This window comes from Grammomys surdaster, unplaced genomic scaffold (assembly GCF_004785775.1).
Source record: "Grammomys surdaster isolate TR1022 unplaced genomic scaffold, NIH_TR_1.0 201, whole genome shotgun sequence".
NCBI classification, from domain to species: domain Eukaryota; kingdom Metazoa; phylum Chordata; class Mammalia; order Rodentia; family Muridae; genus Grammomys; species Grammomys surdaster.
In genome coordinates, this window is record NW_021604646.1 from 8,917,325 (window position 1) to 8,937,907 (window position 20,583).

At 46.0% G+C, this 20,583-nt stretch overlaps 1 protein-coding gene across 1 annotated transcript; it reads right to left on the reverse strand.

Moving 5' to 3' along the window:
* Positions 1 to 383: 383 nt before the first annotated feature.
* Positions 384 to 2,488, reverse strand: Mt4 (metallothionein 4). Its single transcript, XM_028770468.1, has 3 exons — positions 2,426 to 2,488; positions 1,096 to 1,161; positions 384 to 616 (listed from the first exon to the last, which is right to left on the reverse strand). Exons 1-3 carry the CDS (start codon positions 2,454 to 2,456, stop codon positions 525 to 527), a joined length of 189 nt encoding a protein of 62 aa, XP_028626301.1. The 5' UTR covers positions 2,457 to 2,488; the 3' UTR covers positions 384 to 524.
* Between the last annotated feature and the right edge of the window lie 18,095 nt (positions 2,489 to 20,583).

Here is a 20,583-nt window from a genome sequence, read left to right on the forward strand (position 1 = left end):
TTGAGTGGGAATCCCAGAAAGCTCTAGTTGAGGACCACAACATGGGATAAGGAAGACAACCTAAGAGTCTGTTAACTGTGGGCTCTTAGCTGTGAACTCAACGCCACTGCAGACTTCTGGAAGACAGTGTAGAAATGCTGGGTTTTGCTTGGTGTTGGTTAGAACCTGTTTCCAGGGCCATGAACTCTCCTGTACTCATGGCTGCCCTGTGTAAAGTAGGAGAAAGCCCCAGGCACAGTTGCAGTATCTTGAAGTGAGCATCAGTGAGCAGCTACCTGCGGGTGGGGTTCCAGTGGGCAGCTAGAGGTTCTGCAATAGAGCCAGCCCTTCTTGGTCCTTCTTGGTTAGCATTAGGGTTAAACAATACTCCGAGCCACCAGACAGCCATGAATGGAAACTTTATTGCTCCAAGAACGTCACCGGCCCCACATGTGGGCACACATATAAAAAGCACAACTTATTATACAAATTCAATCCCTCGACTCAGGTTCTATGTAGTCACTTCCCAGTGCCATAGGTGGGATTCAGGGACAGCAGCTGCATTTGTCTGAGCCCCCTTTGCAGATGCAGCCCCGGGCACACTTGGCACAGCCTGGGGGACAGCAGGGACAGCAGCCTGGAAAAGTTAGGAGATGGACAGATGAGCCGTGGCCCTTCGCTTCCCACCCTCCTGCCAGCACCTTAGAGGAAGTAGCAGGAAACCCTGGTCCCGGAGGCTGTGGGGTATGAGAGGAAGAAGAGACCTAAGAGGTCTCCTAGGGTCCATCAGAACCCCTGACAGATGGTGGGCTTTTCAAAGGTCACAGCCATGACAGAAATAAGATTAGAAGCCAGGGCTCAGTACTCCAAACCAAGGCTTTATCCTCTTCCTCACTGGGCTGGTCAGAACCAATATCACATTCAAATACCATGGATGTCCTTAGAGCTGGGTGGGCTGCAGCCCAGGGGAGCTTTGTCCCAGGAGTCTCCTTGGATGTCATATCATATCCCTCTGGATGAGAAAAAGTTCCCAGAATTCCCTGTACTACCCTCATGGGGTAGGTAGTGACAGTGAGGGACACTCGAGCCTGGCAGCGTCCAGGTGCCAATACTCACTTTTACGACAGGTTTTACAGCTGCAGGTAGTGCATTTGCAATTGTCTCCACAGATGCAGACCCCTCCTAGGAGAGAGGACAGAGACTGAGTGAGCACAAGGTCACTGCTACAGATTCTCCTTGGTGTGTGTGTGTGGGGAGGGGAGATGGGGGAGGCGAGACAAGATGGCGTTGCTGATGCTGAACGTGATCCAGGGCTCTGGATGGGCTAGTAGTTCTAGTGACAGGCCATGGATGGGGACTGGGGGCTCAAACCGGGATGACCTGTGAAAATGTACATTCCCGACCCCAAGCCTTTAAATAGGTTCATTTATAACTCTGGGTGAGGCAGAAAAAAATCAGTAGTTTAAAAACACAGGTGATACAGATGTCCATTCAGAACTAACAGACAAGGCTAACCCCAGACGAGGACAACCATCAAGGGCTCTCATAACCACTTTTTGACAAGGCCAGATGGAAAACCTGAACAGAAAGCAGAAAGGGGCACAGAGATCCCAGGGGGCTCCATACCTTGCTTCTATTTCATAAAAGGGACTCAACATTTCTTTGTTTTTCCCAACTCATCCTGTGCACCATATTCGGTTTCAGAACACTAGAATTTTCTGTATCTTTTCCAAGTTTTGGGGACAGATCTCCCTACTGTTCAGGATGAAAGATGCATTTGAAACTCTTAGGTGCCATTTTTCAAGGCTGAGAGCCCACAGGATGGTTTTGAATCCCGATCTCCCTCCTTCTGGTCAACATTCTTCCTGACACCAAGCAACCCAGAATGGCTTTGAACATGGGATCCTCTTCCTGCTGCTCAGCCCTCCGAGTGCTAGAGTGTCCCACCACAACTGGCTTTTACTGACTTGAGGTCCCAGCCAAGCCTCTAAGCATCTCCCTGTGTTTGCTAATTTTAGCCTTTCCATAGACTTTATAGTATGGGAGCCACCCAGAGTGAGTAACCTCAATTTGCAAAAGAGGACACTGAGGCCCATAAATCAGATGCGTTGGTGAATGAATGGCAGCTGAAGATCAAAACCAAGCGTGCAGGTTCTGGGTCATAGCTCTGTTCCCTACTCTGGTGGCTGCCACTAGGGATTTGAAGCTAGAAGAACTAAGGTTTTCAGGTCCCTTCCATCACTATTCCCCAGACCAGGACTATCCGGTTCAGCACATCTGGCTGGGAGCCGACAGAGTGCAAGCTGACCCAAAGGTTGCAGATTCAGGACAAACCTCATCCAAAGCGCCTAAGTAAAGGGGTTTCCAATAGTCCCACATGCTGCCTTCAGGTTACAGAGGTAAAGTTTTAAGACCCCCCCCCCCCCAGGGAGGCTTTCTTACTTACCAGACATACACGTGCATTCCCCAGGGTCCATGGTCCAGGTGTGTGAGCGGCTAAGAAAGGGAGGCTGAGGTAGCAGCTGCTGCAGGCTCTCTCTTTATAGTTGTGTAGGTGTGGACTACAGCTCACCCCACCTCTCCCTGGGGCCAGACGCCCTGCACACGGCCCAGCAGGACGCTCAGGGCTAGGGAGGGCAGGCAGCAGAGGGCAGAGGGCAGGCAGAGTAGTTTGGTTCTTTAGGTGCCCCACCTGCCAAAGTGTCAAAGAAGCAATGTGAAGTTCCCATGGCACTCAACATGGGCTCTTAGCCACACACATCCAGCTGCACAGAGTTACCTGACGTTTCTGTGCCTCCTTTCTGGGGCCACTCCTGCCTAGGCTCAGAGCTTCATTCTTTCTCGTGGTTGGTCTTTAAAGGCCTCATCATAGACGAGAAGATGGGAAAACGGGGGGATGTGCCCATTTGAACTTGGAACCTTTCCTTCTAGACCACACATGGAGAGAAAGAAGAGAAGACTTGGTGGGGGTCCTTAACCAGCCCCAACTTCTATCCCAACCCCAGTCTTTGATAAGACAGACAGCTATCTGCCTTTCATAGGGTACAAAATGCCCAGTGGGTGATGGAATGCCCTATGACCCCCCCCCTCTCTCTCTCCCTCCCTCCCTCCCTTCCCTCCTCCTGTGTCCCTTGGTAAGATGTGTGCACACACCTCATGTTACCTGCTCTGTTATATGATTATTCATCCATGTGCTAACGCAGCTCTGCACCTGTCCAGTCTTGCACGAGGGTTTGTGGATGCTGGATGCCTGAAGGAATGAATAGATGAACGAGTCAGATGACGTAACAGATGACTGAAGATGTGAACCGGAAAGTGAACAAAGGAAAGATGGACTCACTCTCGAGTGTCCAGCATGTGGCTATGGTGATGGCCTCTGATGAAAATCAGTTCTCCCATTCAGTAAACGGAAAGCGTGTATCCTGGTTCCAACCCACGGTAGCTACTTCCTCCCTGTCCTCAGCATGTCTCCATCAGTCAACCTCAGTCAGACCCGGGATGCCATGAACTTGAGCTGAGAATATCTAGTGAGGAGAAATATACTGGCACCATGGTCATCAGGAGTCCATGGCAGAAGTAGAGGTGACACCATGCTGGTGTAGAGATGGTCCCCACAGGCACCCACGGTCTAGCAGTGAACACTTCTTTATTCTTTACTTTCCAAGGGCCTGCACTACACTGTGTTAGGTGCTGGGGACCCAGTGCTGATTCAAAACAGAGCTTTTGGTTCAGAGTGTCAGGAGCACAGTCCAGCTCAGGAGCTGCATGCTTTCGTGTGGCTGCTCACAGTCTTTCTGGGCCTGCAATGGGAGTTTATCCCAGCTGGTCTGTGGAACAGTCAATGTTCCCTGCCTTTAGCAGGTATGAATACCACCAAGGGCCTGGCCCATGGAACAAGCCCAAAGAGTGCAAGGCAGGTTCCTCTACCTATCTGAGCCATCTCTCTTAACTCGTTGCCACCTGTGCCAGCAACTGTTTCCTCTTTGGATGATGTTGTGATGTTGCTCAAGGCCAATCGATTGACAATAGTAAATTCCAATCCCTTAATACTTCGATATTTCCTAATTCCTGGGCTGTGCAGGTTGAAACAGTGTAACACTTGCTGGTCTGGTCCAGGCTAAACCATGTTCAGGCTGGTCCTGGGCCTGAGAAAGAGCATACCAGGCCTAGCTTACTGCTCTGCCCATTCTCTGGGTCTCAGCTCCTGATGGAAGCTAGTGATCAGAAACAAATCTGCCCTGAGGAGATAAATGACTAGAAACATAGCTTCAACCCACATACTGAAATACATGTTGTGCTGGTAAGACAGCACTAGCTGCTAAGTGTGATGATCTAAGTTTGATCCCTGGACCCTCATGGAACTAGACAGCTGAGTCCTGCAGACCGCCACATCTGGGCCATCTTCTCAAAAAAAAAAAAAAGTTTCTACAGAAATAAGCATATCTTTGGAGAAGTGAAACTTTTATCTCCTTGTGGGATTCCAGAAGCCTCTAGAATCTGAAGATTAAGTTCTAGACCTTCTTACAGGGGTGGGGAGTACATGTAAATACACAGCATTTGCCCCACAAGGGTCTAGAGTTGCCCTGGCTGGCCTCAGACATTTTATCCTCTTGCCTGAAAATGCTGGAGTTGCAGATGTGTGCAGCTGTGCCCAGCAGCTCTTGGTTTTATGCAGGAGTTTGACTCCTTTGAGCCACCAACTCCTAAATATCTCCGTCCCCAGAAGTGACTACTACTTTATATGTAGGCCCATTCACATAATTTTCTCCCAACAATAAAAGGGGATGTTTCAAAGAAGTGTCTGATGCCACCTCTTACACAGCACAAAGTGACTGCATTTGTCACTTCTGTTCCATGCAGGTAAAAGTTCACATGTTCTCTGAGGCAGAAAATGGTACAAAGACGTATCTGGGACTCAAAGAATAGGCAGGGGGTTCTATTATGCAATCATAGCAAAGAAAGGTCTAGTATCTTGACATTAACCCCTTCCCCATGTTTGCTTTTACCAGTTTTTTATGCAAACCCTGTTTATCTCTCCCATCTTCCCCTCCTTCCTTCCCTTTTGCCCCCTGTTTTTTAAAATTTATTTTAATTTTTAAATTTTTGAGACAATAATATAATTACAACATTTCTCCATTTCCTCCCTCTCAACCCTCCCATACCTACCCCGACTCACCTTTAAATTCATGGCCTCTTTTTTCATTAATTGTCATTGCATTCAGATCTGTATAAGCATATACACATAGTTTTCTAAATATAACCCATTCAGTCTATCTAATGTTACTGGCATGTATGTTGTCAGAGCTGAGCTTTGCCGTTGGACAACCAACCGGTGTGCTCTTCCCTGGAAAAGGACACCTGCTCTGCTACCAGCTTCCCTCAGTTACCTATGGCTCTTTGTGTAGGGTTGAGGCCTCATGGGCTTTTCCCCCATACAGTTTGGCATGTCTGTTGGTGTCCTCCTTGTTCAGCTCACATTTGGGCAATCGTGTTGCTGAGACATGATGGGTATAGCTTCTGATGTTATTAGAAGACACAGTATCATGGCACAGACTCCCTGATCCCCTGCCTCTTACAATCCTTTTGCTTCTTCTTTCACAATGTTCCCTGAGCCTTAGGTGCCAGAACGTTTTGTAAGTATATTCATCGGGACTGCGTTCCACAATCCTACATTTTGATTGGTTGTAGTTTTCTGTAGTGGTCTCTGGTGGAAACAGAAGTTTACTCGATGAGGGTGAAGACCACACTTATCTGGGGCAGTCTTAGTCGGGGTTTCTATTCCTGCACAAAACACTATGACCAAGAAGCAAGTTGGAGAGGAAAGGGTTTATTCAGCTTACACATTCACATTGCTGTTCTTCAATAAAGGAAGTCAGGACAGGAATTCACACGGGGCAGGAACTTGGAGGCAGGAGCTGATGCAGAGGCCATGGAGGGTGCTGCTTACTGGCTTACTTTCTTATAGAACCCAGGACCACCAGCCCAGGGATGGCACCATCCACAGTGGGCTGGGCCCTTCTCCCTTGATCACTAATTGAGAAAATGCATTATAGATGGATCTTACAGAGGCATTTCGTCAACGGAGGCTCCTTTCTCTGTGGTAACTCCAGCTTGTGTCAAGTTGACACACAAAACCAACCAGTACAGTGAGTATAAGGGAAAACATCTATAGATTATTGTTAGGGATTGTGCTGGTTTAGTAAGTTAGTGGCTATAGTTTCCCCTCCGATAACTATGACTTCACTAGCACTGAGTAGTTAGCTATGTGCCAGAACTAGGCATGGTTTCCCTCTTGTTGAGCAGTTCTTAAGTCCAATTAGAAAGCTGTTGGTTATCACCAAGATATGTGTACCACTACCATTCCAGTAGGGGTATCATGCCATGCTGGTCACATTGGTGTGGTTTATAGGTGTCATAGGGTAGGACAGTTGGTTGCCTCCTTCCTTTGGAAGCTTACATGGTGCTTTCTGCTACCATGAAACTAATCCTCAGGGAGGGAACATTCAGGTCAGTTCCAGTTCAGGGTTATCTGGATTCTGTTTCTAAATTACATGATGTCTTCAGCCATAGGGACTTACCTTCCATTTCTTGCCAAGGGCAACAATAACTGGCTGTATGTTTTGGGAGTTTCTTGGACAACTCAAAGAGAACTTCTTGTATCTGGTATTAGGGTTTGTTAGGTGGTATTTGGCTCTTAGAGGGAGCACTGACCATCAACCCAGATGAGAAAAGTTCGTTAAAGCTATACATTTATGTTTTAGACAGAGATTTGTGTATACTATAGGTTTTAAAAAAATAATTGATCATGTGGTTCCCTGTGGCTTTTGTCAGACATCTTTGCTATTTACCCACTCCCTTCCTTCTTCCGTATTTACTTCCCTCCCTCTTCCTTAAAGGTGCCCCCCACCATTTCCCACTGCTGCTAACAGATCACTGGTGTTTCTCTATCTCATTCTCTATTGCTCCTCAACCCACTGTCCTGGCGATGGTCCCATTTTCCTTTCCTGGTTTCTGTAGTTTCTGAATTTAATTGTATGTATGTGTATATATGTGCCACAGTATGCATGTGGAGGTCAGAGGACAATGTCTGGGTGTCCTTCCACCCTATGGGTCCTGGGGTTTGAATTCAGATCGTTAGATTTGGCTGCAAGTTTCTTTACCCATTGAGCTACCTTACTGGCCCTCTTTCCTTCTTTCTTTCCCTTCCTTCCTTTCTTTCCTTCAGATGGGGTCTTGCTTTATACCTTTGGCTATAAAGCTTGCTATGCAATACAGCCTGGCCTCAGAATCACAGAAGTCCTTCTGCCTCAAGTCTCCCAAGTGCTTGAGTTACAGACCTGAGATACCACACACAATTCTCTTTTAATTTTTGAGAGTTTGTGTTTTAGACAGGGTCTTTCACTGTACACCAAGCTGACATGGAACCTGTATTCTTCCAGAGTCCTGACCTAACAGGCTGGAGCCACCACATCTGACTTTCAGGACCCTCTTGATGAGCATCTTCCCAGGAGCAGGCTGGAGCCAGAGATTTTATTATACTGAAGGAAAACTGGCTTCTCTAGACCACAAGCATCTCAGGGCAGTGGCTGTGGTTTCTTAAACTTCACGATGTTCAGCCCAGGCACACTGAGTACTTCTGCAAGGTAGGTACTCAATAAACATCCATTAGTCAATGATGACTAAATGGCTCAGTGAAAAGAGTTACCTCTGAGTGGTCTTTTCTGGCTTTTGTTTAGAGTCCTAAAGCATCTCTGCTTGCCAGGAAAAGCTTGGGAGCAGAGTTCTACTACAGGGGTTCGAATCTTAGCTTTGGTCCCTCTTTGCTATATGATTTGGGGCATCCTATTTGACTTCTCTGAGCCTTGATTTCCCCATCTGTAATATCTGACTCATACAAATGCTAACCCTGTAACTTTTGTCCTGAAGGTTAAATGAACAGGAAGAGGCCTCCCAAGCGCTCTGTTCAGGACCTGGCACAAACTATGCATTAATATAATGACCATTAATACTGTCATTATCGCCTGCCTATATGACTTGGCAGTTGGTAGTTGGTCTAGCCACCCATTTCTCTCTCTCTCTCTCTCTCTCTCTCTCTCTCTCTCTCTCTCTCTCTCTCTTGCTCTCTCGCTCTCTCGCTCTCTCTCTCTCGCTTTCGCTCTCGCTCACTCTGTGTTCACGCACGCACGTGCATACGCACGCACACTTACCTCTTATGCTAAGGATGGAACTCAAGGCCTTGGGCATTCTAGGCAAGAGCTCAACCACTCAACCACACTCCCAGCTTTTACCCGTGTTTTTGTATGTTTCAGGCTCATACCATAGGCCTAATTTTCTGAGCAGAATGTCATAAGCAATATAGCTCACGGAATTGGAGTCTCTTCCATCCCTGCTTTTAAGCTCAGCCTAGTTTGAGTCTCATAGCTTGAGGACCATAGAGTGCATTTTTCCCTCGCTCTCCTAAAAACAATTCTTTTTGTTTTTTCCTTCCTTCCATCCATCCTTCCTTCCTTCCTTCCTTCCTTCCTTCCTTCCTTCCTTCCCCCTTCCTTCCTTCCTTCCTTCCTTCCTTTCTTCTTTCCTATCTTTCTTCCTTCTATTGTTTGTGGTGTTGTGTGTAGCACATGTGTGTAAGTATGTAGGTGTGTATGCCTGTGTGCACACATGTGGAGGACAATGGGTAGCTTCCTCTATTGCCTTATGCTTTACTGCCTGGAGACAGGGTCTCTACTGAACATGTAGCTCACCCTGTGGTGTGGCTGGCTGATCAGTGAGCTCTGGGATCTGTCTATCTTTGCCCCACAGTGTTTGATCAGTGAGCTCTGGGATCTGCCTACCTCTGTCCCACAGTGTTGGGGTTCCAGGTATGTATAGGCCAGCCTCTTCTTGTTATTGCTTTGAGTTGGGGGAGGTCTCTCTATGTAGCTCTGGCTATGTAGACCAGGCTGGCCTTAAATTCACAGAGATGCTCTTGTCTCTGCCTCCCAAGTGTTGGGATTAAGGTATCTACCCCCATGTCCAGCCCTAGAGCCCAGCTTTTTATGTGAATGCTGAAGATTTCAACTTGTGTTCCTTTACTTGCACAGTAAGCACTCTGGCTACAAAACCATCTCCCCAGTCCCAGTCTCTTCTCCTCTTTTCTTTTCTTCCTTTCTTTTCTTCCGTCATTCCCTTCTCCCTCCCTCCCTCCCTCCCTCCCTCTCTTTCTTTTCTTTCTTTCTTTCTTTCTTTCTTTCTTTCTTTCTTTCTTTCTTTCTTTCTTTCTTTCTTTCTTTTTAATATATAATCCAAGCAGACCTCAACCTTGTGATCTCCTGCATCAGCTTCTTGAATCCTGGGGTGACAGGTATTTGGTACCACACCTGGTACTCCTAACAGTAGTTCCTATCTTTTGGGAGGCCAAGTTTACCTTTTGTAGAGAGCCCTGTTTAGCAGGTATTTCTGACCTTCTGTATAGGACTAGGCATGGGATATAAGGGGGTACAGTTCAGTCAAAGCAAGCAGGGGCTGTGTGCCTGCCACCTGATCCTATACATCCACCACAGAAGGACCCCTAGAAATCAAGGGCCAGCTGCTAGTTGCCACCTGGGGACATGGGAGCCCAATGAGACCAGCTGACCCAGTCACCGAGCCTGGGCTGGTGAACTTGGTTCCCAAGACTTACTGCCAGCACCCACGCTTTAGAGACAGAATACATTAGCAATCTGGAGCAGCATAACATTACAAACTGTTAATTCATTTTTTATTAGAAAAAAGTTCAAACACATTTAAAAAAAATCAACAACAGCATTTTTCACACCGTTCTAGTTACCACCCAGACTGAGCAAGAGGCCAACGTCATCTCTTGCCTTCAGATCCTCTAATTGTAAGGGTGAAGTGCCATATATTTCATGCCTTTAAACAGCGGTGATGTGCTGGTGACTCTCACGGCGTCCTTATAGCCAGGGCCACTCACCTGATCTCTAGGGTTGTGTGTTTGGCTGCCACTTGCCAAGCTGGCCTAGAGAGCACATGCCATCTGAAACCCAGAGTATCCTCATAGAGCTTCTGCCTACCCATCGTCCCACAGGCTTCATCCTCACAGCGGTACCTGGTTTGGACAACCATCATCTCCTGCATAGATTCTGTACTCAGTTTGTATGCCTGTTTCTTGCTGCCCTCTTGACCTGTCTCACTGATTCTAACTGCTGCATAGCATTAGGGGTGAGCCTAGTAAAACCATCTCATGTCACTGTCCTGCTTAAAATTCTTTCGAAGTGGCAAAGCCCTAGGTTGCTCATAGCCAGCCTCTGCTGCCCCTCTGCCTTTGTTTCTTGTATTGATTTACAATGCCCCACTCACTCACTCTGTGTGTGTGTGTGTGTGTGTGTGTGTGTGTGTGTGTGTTTTCTTGCAGTGCTGGGCCTGAACCCAGGGCCCCATAAGTGTTAGGCAAACATTCTACCAATGAGCCATACCCCAGCTGTTTCCTGTTTCTTTCTTGGTATGTATTGCCATTAAATATTCTTTGTGCTTTGCTTATTCATCTTGTTTGCTGTCTCATTCCTTTTCCAGAATGAGTTTAAGTTGGTAGGGATTTAGTCCCATCACGTGGTCTACAAAAGTAGGACAGTGTACCAAGCAGACGCTCAGCTTTTCATTAAACTTTTATGAACACATAGTAAGTACACATAAGAACAGGTTTCATTATGACATTTGCATACATTATGACATTTGCATTCTCAGTGATATTTGCATCCATCACGACATTTGCATACATTATTGCATTTGCATACACCCTGACATTTGCATGCACAGTGACATTTGCCTATATTGTGGCATTTGCACACGTGTCTACAATGCATTTTGATCATATTCACCCCATTTCTCACTTTTGTCCCCTTTCCAGCTCACTCTTCCACTTTCATGTCTTTCTGTTTGTTTGCCTCCAACCCCATGAGTTTAATTAGGGCCGCTAACAAAGCATGGGTGAAGAGTTATTTCCAGGAGCATGGGCAACTAACTGCTAGAGCTACAGCACTGAAGAATAAGACTCCTCTCACCCAATAACTCTTAACCAGCATACAGGAGACGTGGTGCCCATAAGTTCCTCTCCCCAGGTTCTTGAATTAGAGGTATATAGCATCATACCTGGCTCCCATTTAGGATTTATAATTCTAAAATGTATTTATTTAATTGTGTGTGTGTGTGTGTGTGATTGCATGTGTGCATATGTGCAATGGGACATTTGTAAAGGTCAGGGGACAACTTTCAGGAATTGGTTCTCTTCCTTCCACTAAGTGCATCCCAGAGACCATGAACTCAGGTTGTCAGGCTTGGAGGCAAGTATCTTCACCTGCTGAGCTATCCCATAGCCCCTATGTAGTTTTCATACTTTTTATTACATAATCTGTGCATGTATTGTTTTATAGATTTGTAAAATATACCTAAGTATAAGTCAGGTGTGGTGGCACAAACTTTTAACCCCAGCATTCAAAGGCAGAAGCAGGGTGATTATGAATTAGAGCCTACCCTGGCTACATAGACACTCTATCTTAAACAAGCACACAAGCAAACAAACAAACGACTGAACAAAGCACAGAGTGGTATTGCAATGAGGATACTGTCTTCCACCTGTTTTCCTCTGTAGTCATGTGAGGTCCATCTGTGATGAGGCCTGGAATGTGTCTATGGCCATGTATGACAGAAACACAGAATTAGAAATAGAACCAGAACCTGGGAAAGCTCTGCCCCTCTGGGAGATGAAGCTGATTTCTCCTCCCAGACTACAGGCATACTCAAAAGTGCTCACTATTCTATTTTTCTGGTCCCAGGTTCTCTCCAACGATCCCTGTCAATGAACCCCACAGCCAGTATACAGCCAACCCTCCAAGGAGGAGGGTAGCCCAGCACTGGGAACTATGGAAACCAGGCCAAGGGTAATTAGCAGGCACCCAGTTCCATGCCCTCTGCACCTATGTACTCTGAGCTTCACAGGATCCCCAGGGCTCCCTGCTCTGGTTAATTACACAGAGTCCAACTCCAGAGCTATAATTCAGTACCCGCTGGGCAGGTGAAACTCTCCACTTTGCACACGGCCCTGAGAAAGGATGAGTAAGGCTAAAACCGACAATTACCCACACTCATTGCCTGTAGCAGTGAAATGGTTGGTCCAGCTTGGCTATAAGCCCAGACCAGAGCTCATTAGGGAAAGAAGGCTCTTACCTTCTCTCCCTCCCTTCTTCTTTCTTCTCATTTCTTGGTCTTCCTTCTTCTATCCTTCTTTAATCAATGCTTGCAAACATGTTTAGGGCATAGTCTATGCCAGGCTTTAGAGTAGCCCTCTGGATTGGGCAAGTGATCCACCATCTTACAAAGGGTCAGAACCATGTTCCCCAGCTACCAGAAGGTGAGAGGAGGAACCACTCGAGCCCAGGGCACAGGAGGGCAGGATGCCCTTGAACAATCGTCGAACAAGCAGCTTGTTTAACATGCCTCATCCTATCTGCCCCATCAGGGTAATCTCTGGCTTCTTTGCAGAATATGGGGAGATGGACAATTGTGTTTTCAGATTGTAAATGCTCAGAGCCCTGGGGGCTTCTGGGGGCACAGCACAGGAGCTGCTGGAGTGGACATTGCTGTTGTCAGGTCTATATCTTCCCTCTAAAAACTCTGTTGTAAGAAGTGTGTTCCATCATAGCCTTCTCACACATGAGAGGAGCCTGTTATTGTTGGGTTTTGTCGTTGCTATGTGGCCAAGGTGGCCTCAAGTTTATAATCTTATTTTAGCCTCTGGAGTGCTGGGATTTACAGGTGTGTACCATGTCTGGCTGTTAATACTTATTTGTGGGTAGATGGATAGATAGGTAGATAGATTGATTGATTGATAGATAGATAGATAGATGATAGATAGATAGATAGATAGATAGATAGATAGATAGATAGATAGACAGACAGATAGAATCTTGCAACATAGCCCAGGCTGGCCTCAAATTACAATCTTCATGCTCACAGACAGACAGAATCTTGCAACACAGCCCAGGCTGGTCTCAAATTTACAGTCCTCATGCCTCAGCCTTCTGAGCACAGGGATTACAACTGTGCATTGTCTTTAAAGGTTCACACTGTCTGTCATTGTTGCTGTTTTGAAGAGGAGCAGTAGGCATGGGAAGCTGCCTAACAAGGTTGGAGGCCTTGTGTAACATCCCCTGGGGCACTTGTGGCCCATCTGTCCCTGCAGTGTCAAGTGGATGGAGCATGTGGCCCAGCGCTCTTCTTGGCTCTCTTCTTTTTAAAATGATGATTTTTTTTTTAAATAACAGAGAAGAATAGAGAGTTAAATATGGAATTATAAATAATTCCACCTTGTTCCACTCATTTCTGTGTTTCAAAGTAAAACATTTGTCCTGATTACACACCTTTTTTCCTCCCTTTTCTACATGTGTGCATACCTAGAAAAGTGACATACCTGGCTGGCTTCACAGGTTTCTTTTTTCTTTTTTCTTTTTTTCTTTTTTTGGTTTTTTGAGACAGGGTTTCTCTGTGTAGCCCTGGCTGTCCTGGAACTCACTCTGTAGACCAGGCTGGCCTCAAACTCAGAAATCCACCTGCCTCTGCCTCCCAAGTGCTGGGATTAAAGGCGTGCGCCACCACGGCCCGGCTGCTTCACAGGTTTCTAAACCTCACATTCAATGACATCATTTTCTAGTGGGCCTTTTTTGTTTGTTGCTTTTTATCTTAATTTATTTATTGCTTAGCATTTTGAAACTTCATGCTTTCAATTGCTCGTAGAGCAAATCGTTTGACCGTTTCCTGCTTTATCTTCACCCTGTCAGTGGACATTCAGATATTTCCACTGTTCACTCCAGTAAGGGCTGCTGCAGTGTCTTCACACAGACATATTTCCTTTTGTGAACTCTGTTGGCGTCTTTCTAGGGGTTCTCTCTACAAGGAGACTTATACCTCAGAGGGAAACATGTTGACTTGGTTTTCTAGAAGTCCAGGTTGTTTATTGAAGAAACTACATGTCCACAAGCAATGGATGCAAGTATCTGTTTACATAGCCTGGCAGCACATGGGATTGCCAAACTTCTATAGTTTATAAACATAGTTATTTAGTATGTGTATGTGTATCAGAAGACAACCTGCAATACTTGCAATAGTTGGTTCTCTCCTTTGACTGCATGGGACCTGGGGATCCAACTAAGGTTGTCCAGGCTTGGTGGCAGGTGCCTTTACCCACAACCCCCCAAACCATCTCACTGGCCCAGATTTTTACGTTTTTGTCAACTAAATTGTATGTAAGTCTGTGAATGGAACATATATGACAGATAGTCATTGTATCTCTTTAGTTCATTTGCTGATGACTACCAAGGCTGCATTTGTAAGATTGGGGTCCATCCTTCATTCTATATTTCATTAGTTGCTGTCTAGGACATAGATCTAACTTGGTACACCTATGTCATTTCTCAGATACTTTACATTTTTTTCTTTTCTAAAAAATGATTTATTTATTCTATTTTATGTGTGTGAGTATTTTGCCTGTGTGTAGAATGTGCATACATAATGCCTGTAGAAGTTGGAAGAGGGCATTGGATCTTCAGGAACCAGAGTTACGGATGGTTGTGAGCCACCATGTGTATAGTAGGAACAGAACCTGGGTTCTCTGCAAGAGCAACAAGTGCTCTTAATTGAGCCATCTCTCAGTCCTGATACATTCTGGTTTCTGATGTCTTATAAGTTTAGGAGGCTCAGAGCTGACCCTGAGAGATGAGAGACAAGAAAGATGGCCACCTTGGTATTCTGCAGATGGTCAATCAAGGAGGTCAGGGAGAGAAGGTGGCAGTCCAGATCAGCACCCTCAGCCATTAAGTCTTATGTAATCAGTCACAAGCCAGGGGGCATGGTCAATAGGCAAAGGACATCTTAGCCTCTTGTACCTGGTCCTGTTCACACAGATACCCTTTCTTCTATGAATAATTAATTCATAACAGGAAACCTATTTTGTTTTACAATACTGGAAATGGAACCCAGGTCTTTGCACAAATTGGGCAAGAGCTCTACCACTAAACTACATTTCCAACCATGTATGTATGTATGTATGTATGTATGTATGTATGTATGTATGTATTTTAACAATGTCTGACTAAGTTGCCCAGGCTGGCCTTGAACTTTGATCCTTCTCTTTTCTGAGTAGCTGGGACTACAGACCTGTGCTATCAGTCTTGGCTCACTGTAAGAAGACTTGGCTTCTACAATGTCTCTCACTTGAGTAGGACTTCAAAGTGAGGTCATTCTAGAATTCCTGAGTTCCAAGGGTGGCAATATCACCCAGACTTTCTCCTTCCAACCCAGTGTAGAGATTGGGTGCCTGAGGTCTGGAGACAGGAACTATCTGCAGTCTTTGCCCAGCGAGCTGATGATTTAGGGGGAAAGAGCTCAGCATCTTGAAACCTCTCTGCCTCTGTGAGGTATGGGCGGTGTGCAGAATCACCTCCAGAGACTACAGGGAAGGGCTCAGTCCCACATGCCCCACCCAGGGTACAAAGAGGGTTTTATGGTGTAATTCGAGAGCTGAGGTACCATTGGCCAGCATCACAGAACCTACTCTGCGTTGCATGGTGAAATGAACCAGAATCTGGCCACACAGTTTCAGTATTCCTCCCTCCTCCTCCACTATTCCTTCCTCTCACTCAGTCCTCCCCCTCTCTTGCCTTGAATTTTACTCTCATTTCTTCTTTCTTTTCCTCTCTCTTAAAACAGAAACCTCACCTCAGGAGCTTGAGCATCTGAGCTCCCTACACCTCATCCCTCATTCTCAGCTTCACTTTCCTGCCTCAGTTTCCCATCAACAACAGGAGACATAAATGTCTGGAGGATGCCTGTTACTACCCAGGAGACAATCCCCTAGTGAACATCTTCCCCCAGGAAGCTTGCATTTGTCTATAGCAAGCCATTTCAGAGGGAGCCCTCAAGAACTGTTCATGGTGCATAGGAGGGGCTTCTGCCTGAGAGTCTAGAGAGTGGGGCAGGCAGCTCAGGCCCTGCAGACCTGGCAGCGTGCTCAACAGATTGCAGGGTACATGCCCCAGTTCTGAAACCTGGGGTCTGCTGCCTTCTGTTTCAGAATTGGCCAGCAGAGAGGACAAGGCTCAAGCCACAGAGCCCTTGCCTGCCACCTCTCAAGGCTGTCATTGGTGACTTGGACCTTTCTGTACTGATTATTTGTTGATTTACCCAGTATTAATTGATGGCTCTAGAAAGTTATCAGATCATCTTTAGTTGCTGTTAGGAAGAAAACCAAAAATCAAAAAACCCAGACAGTCTGACGGTTACATAAGAGAGCGATATTAATTAACCTTCTGCATTAGCTTCCTGCCATGGAAAGGGTTGTCATAGCTCCTCTCAGTACCCACAGGGTTACTGACCTCAGAATCCCAGCATGAGAACTGGGAAAGGTGGCCAGGACAGCCAGATCCAGGTCTGAGTGAGCCCCTAGGTGATACAGGTTTATGTTGCCACTGATTTGACTTCTTTGTCTCTTTGTCTTGCCCAACGCCATTCCATAAGTAAGCCACTTGACCTCAGTTTCCCTGCTAATAAACTGAAACTAATCACACAGCTCTCTAAAGGCATCTCTTAACAATAATTAGCCAGTTTTGCAGGACACTTTGAAGCAAATTGCCAACAGGATGCTCGGCTGGTCTGGAATGTTCCTTGGTGCAGATATTAAACAGAAGAGGATGGTAATATTCTGATTCTGGCCCTGGCAGCCCAGTCCTGCCTGCCAGTGGAGTTGGGGGGAGGGCTGCCATCCCAGCCTAGGCCTGCCTAGATAATGAAAGGCATGGCTATGCCTTTGATGCCTGTCTGCAACGCTTGTTAACTTTAATGGAAGTGAGCAGAAGGTTCTGCTTGGCAGAAGAAGACAGGTAGAACCCGAAGTGGGTGGGAGGTCAGTGCCAACTCAGTTTGGATCTCTTTTGGCTTTGAAGTCCTTGGCTCGATGCTGGAGTTACAAGATGACTCCTAGCTCTCGGTAGGCTGAGATGGGGGGGAGCTTGGGAAACTGAGGACCCTTACTTTGCAGCTCAGCCAGAAAGAGACAACCCCTCTCCTACTTCAGAAGTCACTTTAAAACCGTCTCCTGAGCTGGTGAATTTTTGGGGACACTCTCATTGGGGTTGTCAAAGCAGGGTGTCCTCAGGCTAGGTAATTAATACAGAAGAGAGTGGCCTGGAAGTGTCGCTTAGCAGGACCGTGGTTCGATCTCCAGACTGAAAAGCAAAATGAGTGAAGACAGAAGCAGACTGGTTGTGGGCGTAGGGAGCACAGCTAATTAAACTCCTGCTGAAGATGGGCTCTGAGGGGCCATGCTGCCAACTCTGCTAATTTTACAGAGCAACGAAGTATCTGAGGTTTATATGTGATGAGGAAATTCCAAATTTGAAACACTGATTTAAGTTATTTATTTATATATTTATACAGGCCGACCTCATCCTCCTGCCTCAGCCCCCTAAGCGCTGGAATAACAGATGTATATCACCACACTCAGCTATGAGCTATGATTTATTACACTTTAATATTCACCACATGAGCAAGCATATGCCCTGGCCACTGCTGCACACAGAGCCCTATTTCATGAGTTCTCCCTGAGAAGTTTAGGTTTTATATTTTTCATTTCAGTTTCTGGTTACTAGTCCCTCACTCCCTCCTTCCTTCCTAGCTTCTTCCTAACTTCCTTCCTTCCTTCCTTCCTTCCTTTCTTCCTTCCTTCCTTCCTTCCTTTTTTCCTTTCTTTCTTTCTGTGTGTACATGTATACAGGATGAAAGAATGTTGAGGTCAAAGGTCAGCACCTGATACCTTCTCCAGCCCCTCACTCAGGGGCTCTCATTGAACCTGGAGCTTGCCGGTTCAGGCTAGACTAGCTGGCTCATGTGTCCCAGGATCTTCCTTTCTCTGCTTCCCAGCTGTGCCACAGCTCCCACCCCTTTCACTTGGATGCTGGGAATGGAAAAGCACTCACTGTTCAAGCTGAGCTCTCTCTTTCTCTTAGTATTTTCTAGAGACTTCAGACTGGCTCCTGATTAGGGACATTGGGAATATTCATTAAGATCTTTATAAAAATACAGTGTTTAGCCAGGCATGGGGACACATACCTATAATTCCTACACTTGCAAGGTAAAGGCAGGAGGATCAAGGGGTTCAAGATTATCATTGGAGCTGAGAGTGGTGGCTCTGGCCTTCAATACCAGCATTCAGAAGGCAAAGGCAAGGTGGATCTTTGTGAGTTTGAGGCCAGTCTAGTCTATGTAGTTCCAGGACACCCAGAGCTATGTATTCTGTCTTAAACATACAAACAAATAAAGATCATCGTTGGCTATGTAGTGAGTTGTTCAAGGTCAGCCTGTTGTTGTTTTCTCCTCTCTCTCTCTCTCTCTCTCTCTCTCTCTCTCTCTCTCTCTCTCTTCCTCCCTCCCTCCCTTTCTTTCATTCTTTCTTTCTGAGAAAGGGTCTCTCTGTGTAGTAGCCCTAACTGTTCTGTAATGTTCTCTGTAGATCAGGCTGGCCTCAAACTCATAGAGATCCACCTGCCTCTGCCTCCCAAGTGTTGAGATTAAAGGCATGAGTAACCACTGCCTGACTTGTCTCAAGTGAAAAAGTAAAGGAAACTAGGGATTCTGAATTATTAAGACTTGGAGTATGATCTGTGGAAGTTCTTCAAAGTTGTTGTTGTTGTTGTTATTATTATTATTGTTATTATTATTATTATTATTATTATTATTATTATTATCTGATACAGGGTTTCACTGTATAGCCCTGGATGTCCTGGGACTCACTCTGTAGAATAGACTGGCCTCAAATGCAAAGATTTTCTTGTCTCTGCCTCCTGAGTGCTGGGATTAAAGGTGTGCACAACCATGTACTGCTCTCAGAATTTTTAAAAGCTATTTATTTTTATGAGTATGAGTGTTTTGTCTGCATGTATGTCTGTGTGCCACATATGTGCCTGGTGCCTGAAGAGGTCAGAGGAGGGCATCAGCTTTCCTAGAACTGGAGTTACAGGTGGCTGTTAGTTACCATACGGGTGCTGGGAATTGAACTTAGATTCTCTGGAAGAGCAACCAGTGCCCTTAACAGTGAGTCAACTCACCAGCCCCTTTCTTAGAATTTTAAAACTCCTCAGGTAACTAATGTGTAGCCAGGTTTGAGAAACAACTATCTTATAAGTCCCTCTCAGTGCTTATTGGACATTTGTTTTATTTTTGTGCCACAGATGACATCCAGGACCTTACACATGTCTGTCGATGCCTGTTCTTGACACCTCATCCCTTCTCCATCATGCAGTGTGAAAAGCCAAACTTGAATATTGACTTCTAGCATAGCTTCATCATGCTTTCCATTGCTGACCCTCAAGTCTGAAAGTGGAGCCCTGCAGTATGTACGAGTCAAGTATAACTTGGAAATACAAGAGCATCAAACTAAGGTATAGCCCAGCACAAATACTGATCACAGACCCATCTTTGTCACTGGCTTCATATCTGTTACTAAGGACTCCAAAGCTTTATTTTCCTTCCTTCCTTCCTTCCTTCTTTCCTTCCTTCCTTCCTTCCTTCCTTCCTTCCTTCCTTCCTTCCTTCTTTCCTTTCTCCCTCCCTCCCTCCTTCCCTCTCTCCCCTCCTCCACCCCCTCCTCCTTTCTCCTCCTCCTCCTTTCTCCTCCTCCTCCTTTTTCCTCCTCCTCCTCCTCCTCCTCCTCCTTCTCCTCCTCCTCCTCCTCCTCCTCTTCTTCCTCCTCTTCCTCCTCCTTTTCCTCCTTCTACTTGTGAGACAGAGTTTCTGCGCAGGCCGGTCTTGGAACTTACTCTGTAGGCCAGGCTGGCTTCGAACTCAGAGATTTACCTGCCTCCTGAGTGCTAGGATTAAAAGCCAGAGCCACCACCTCCAGGTTTCTGAAGTTTTCATAACCTCATCTTTAGTTGTGGTCCAATTTATCTTTAGGGGTAGAGCAAGCCAAGAGATTCTTTTGGATAAAGTAGGTTAGAGGAAGTTCTTTGCTTTGAACTCTTAGGAAGTTCAAGAAAGACTTCCACTTTGGTTGATGTTAGGTGCCCCACTGCCATCTGCTTAGGAATTTTATAGATGTAGGTCAAGCCACGCCTCCATTTCTCCACACAGAGAAGGCCTCACTAGGCCTCACTTTATGGTTCTGTCCCCTCATCTTCCTTTCATCCCTGTAGCCATCTATGGTTGTCTGAAACCTGGTCCATGTTTGAGAGCAAATGTAGTTATTCTGGTCAATTTTCCTCTGGAATTTCAGAATGAAATTGACATCTGTTTCCAGATTCACAGGACAGCAGGGTGACTGGCAAGCTCATGGGATGAGTACCCATGCCTGCATTCCACAAACATTTGCCAATGAGGTGCAGGTTCTGGGACACATACTTCAGATAAAGGGAAACAAAAACAGCTATTTGTTGCCCTATTCTATTCCTACGTGGGGAAACAGAGGCCAGAGAGATGATCTTAGTCTTGAAAAAATTGTCAACTGTGAAATGTGACATGGATGAAAACTTCATGTGAAGGGAACCCTATCTCAGACAGTGGACATAGCCTTTGAACTTTGTT

What these genes read in the sequence shown, in the direction of transcription:
- Mt4 (XM_028770468.1), bottom strand. Translation starts at nt 2,456, where the DNA reads ATGGACCCTGGGGAATGCACGTGTATGTCTG. An exon ending in GGAATGCACGTGTATGTCTG is followed by an intron (nt 1,162 to 2,425) that starts GTAAGTAAGAAA and finishes CCTCTCTCCTAG; the next exon opens with GAGGGGTCTGCATCTGTGGA. An exon ending in CTGTAAAACCTGTCGTAAAA is followed by an intron (nt 617 to 1,095) that starts GTGAGTATTGGC and finishes TAACTTTTCCAG; the next exon opens with GCTGCTGTCCCTGCTGTCCC.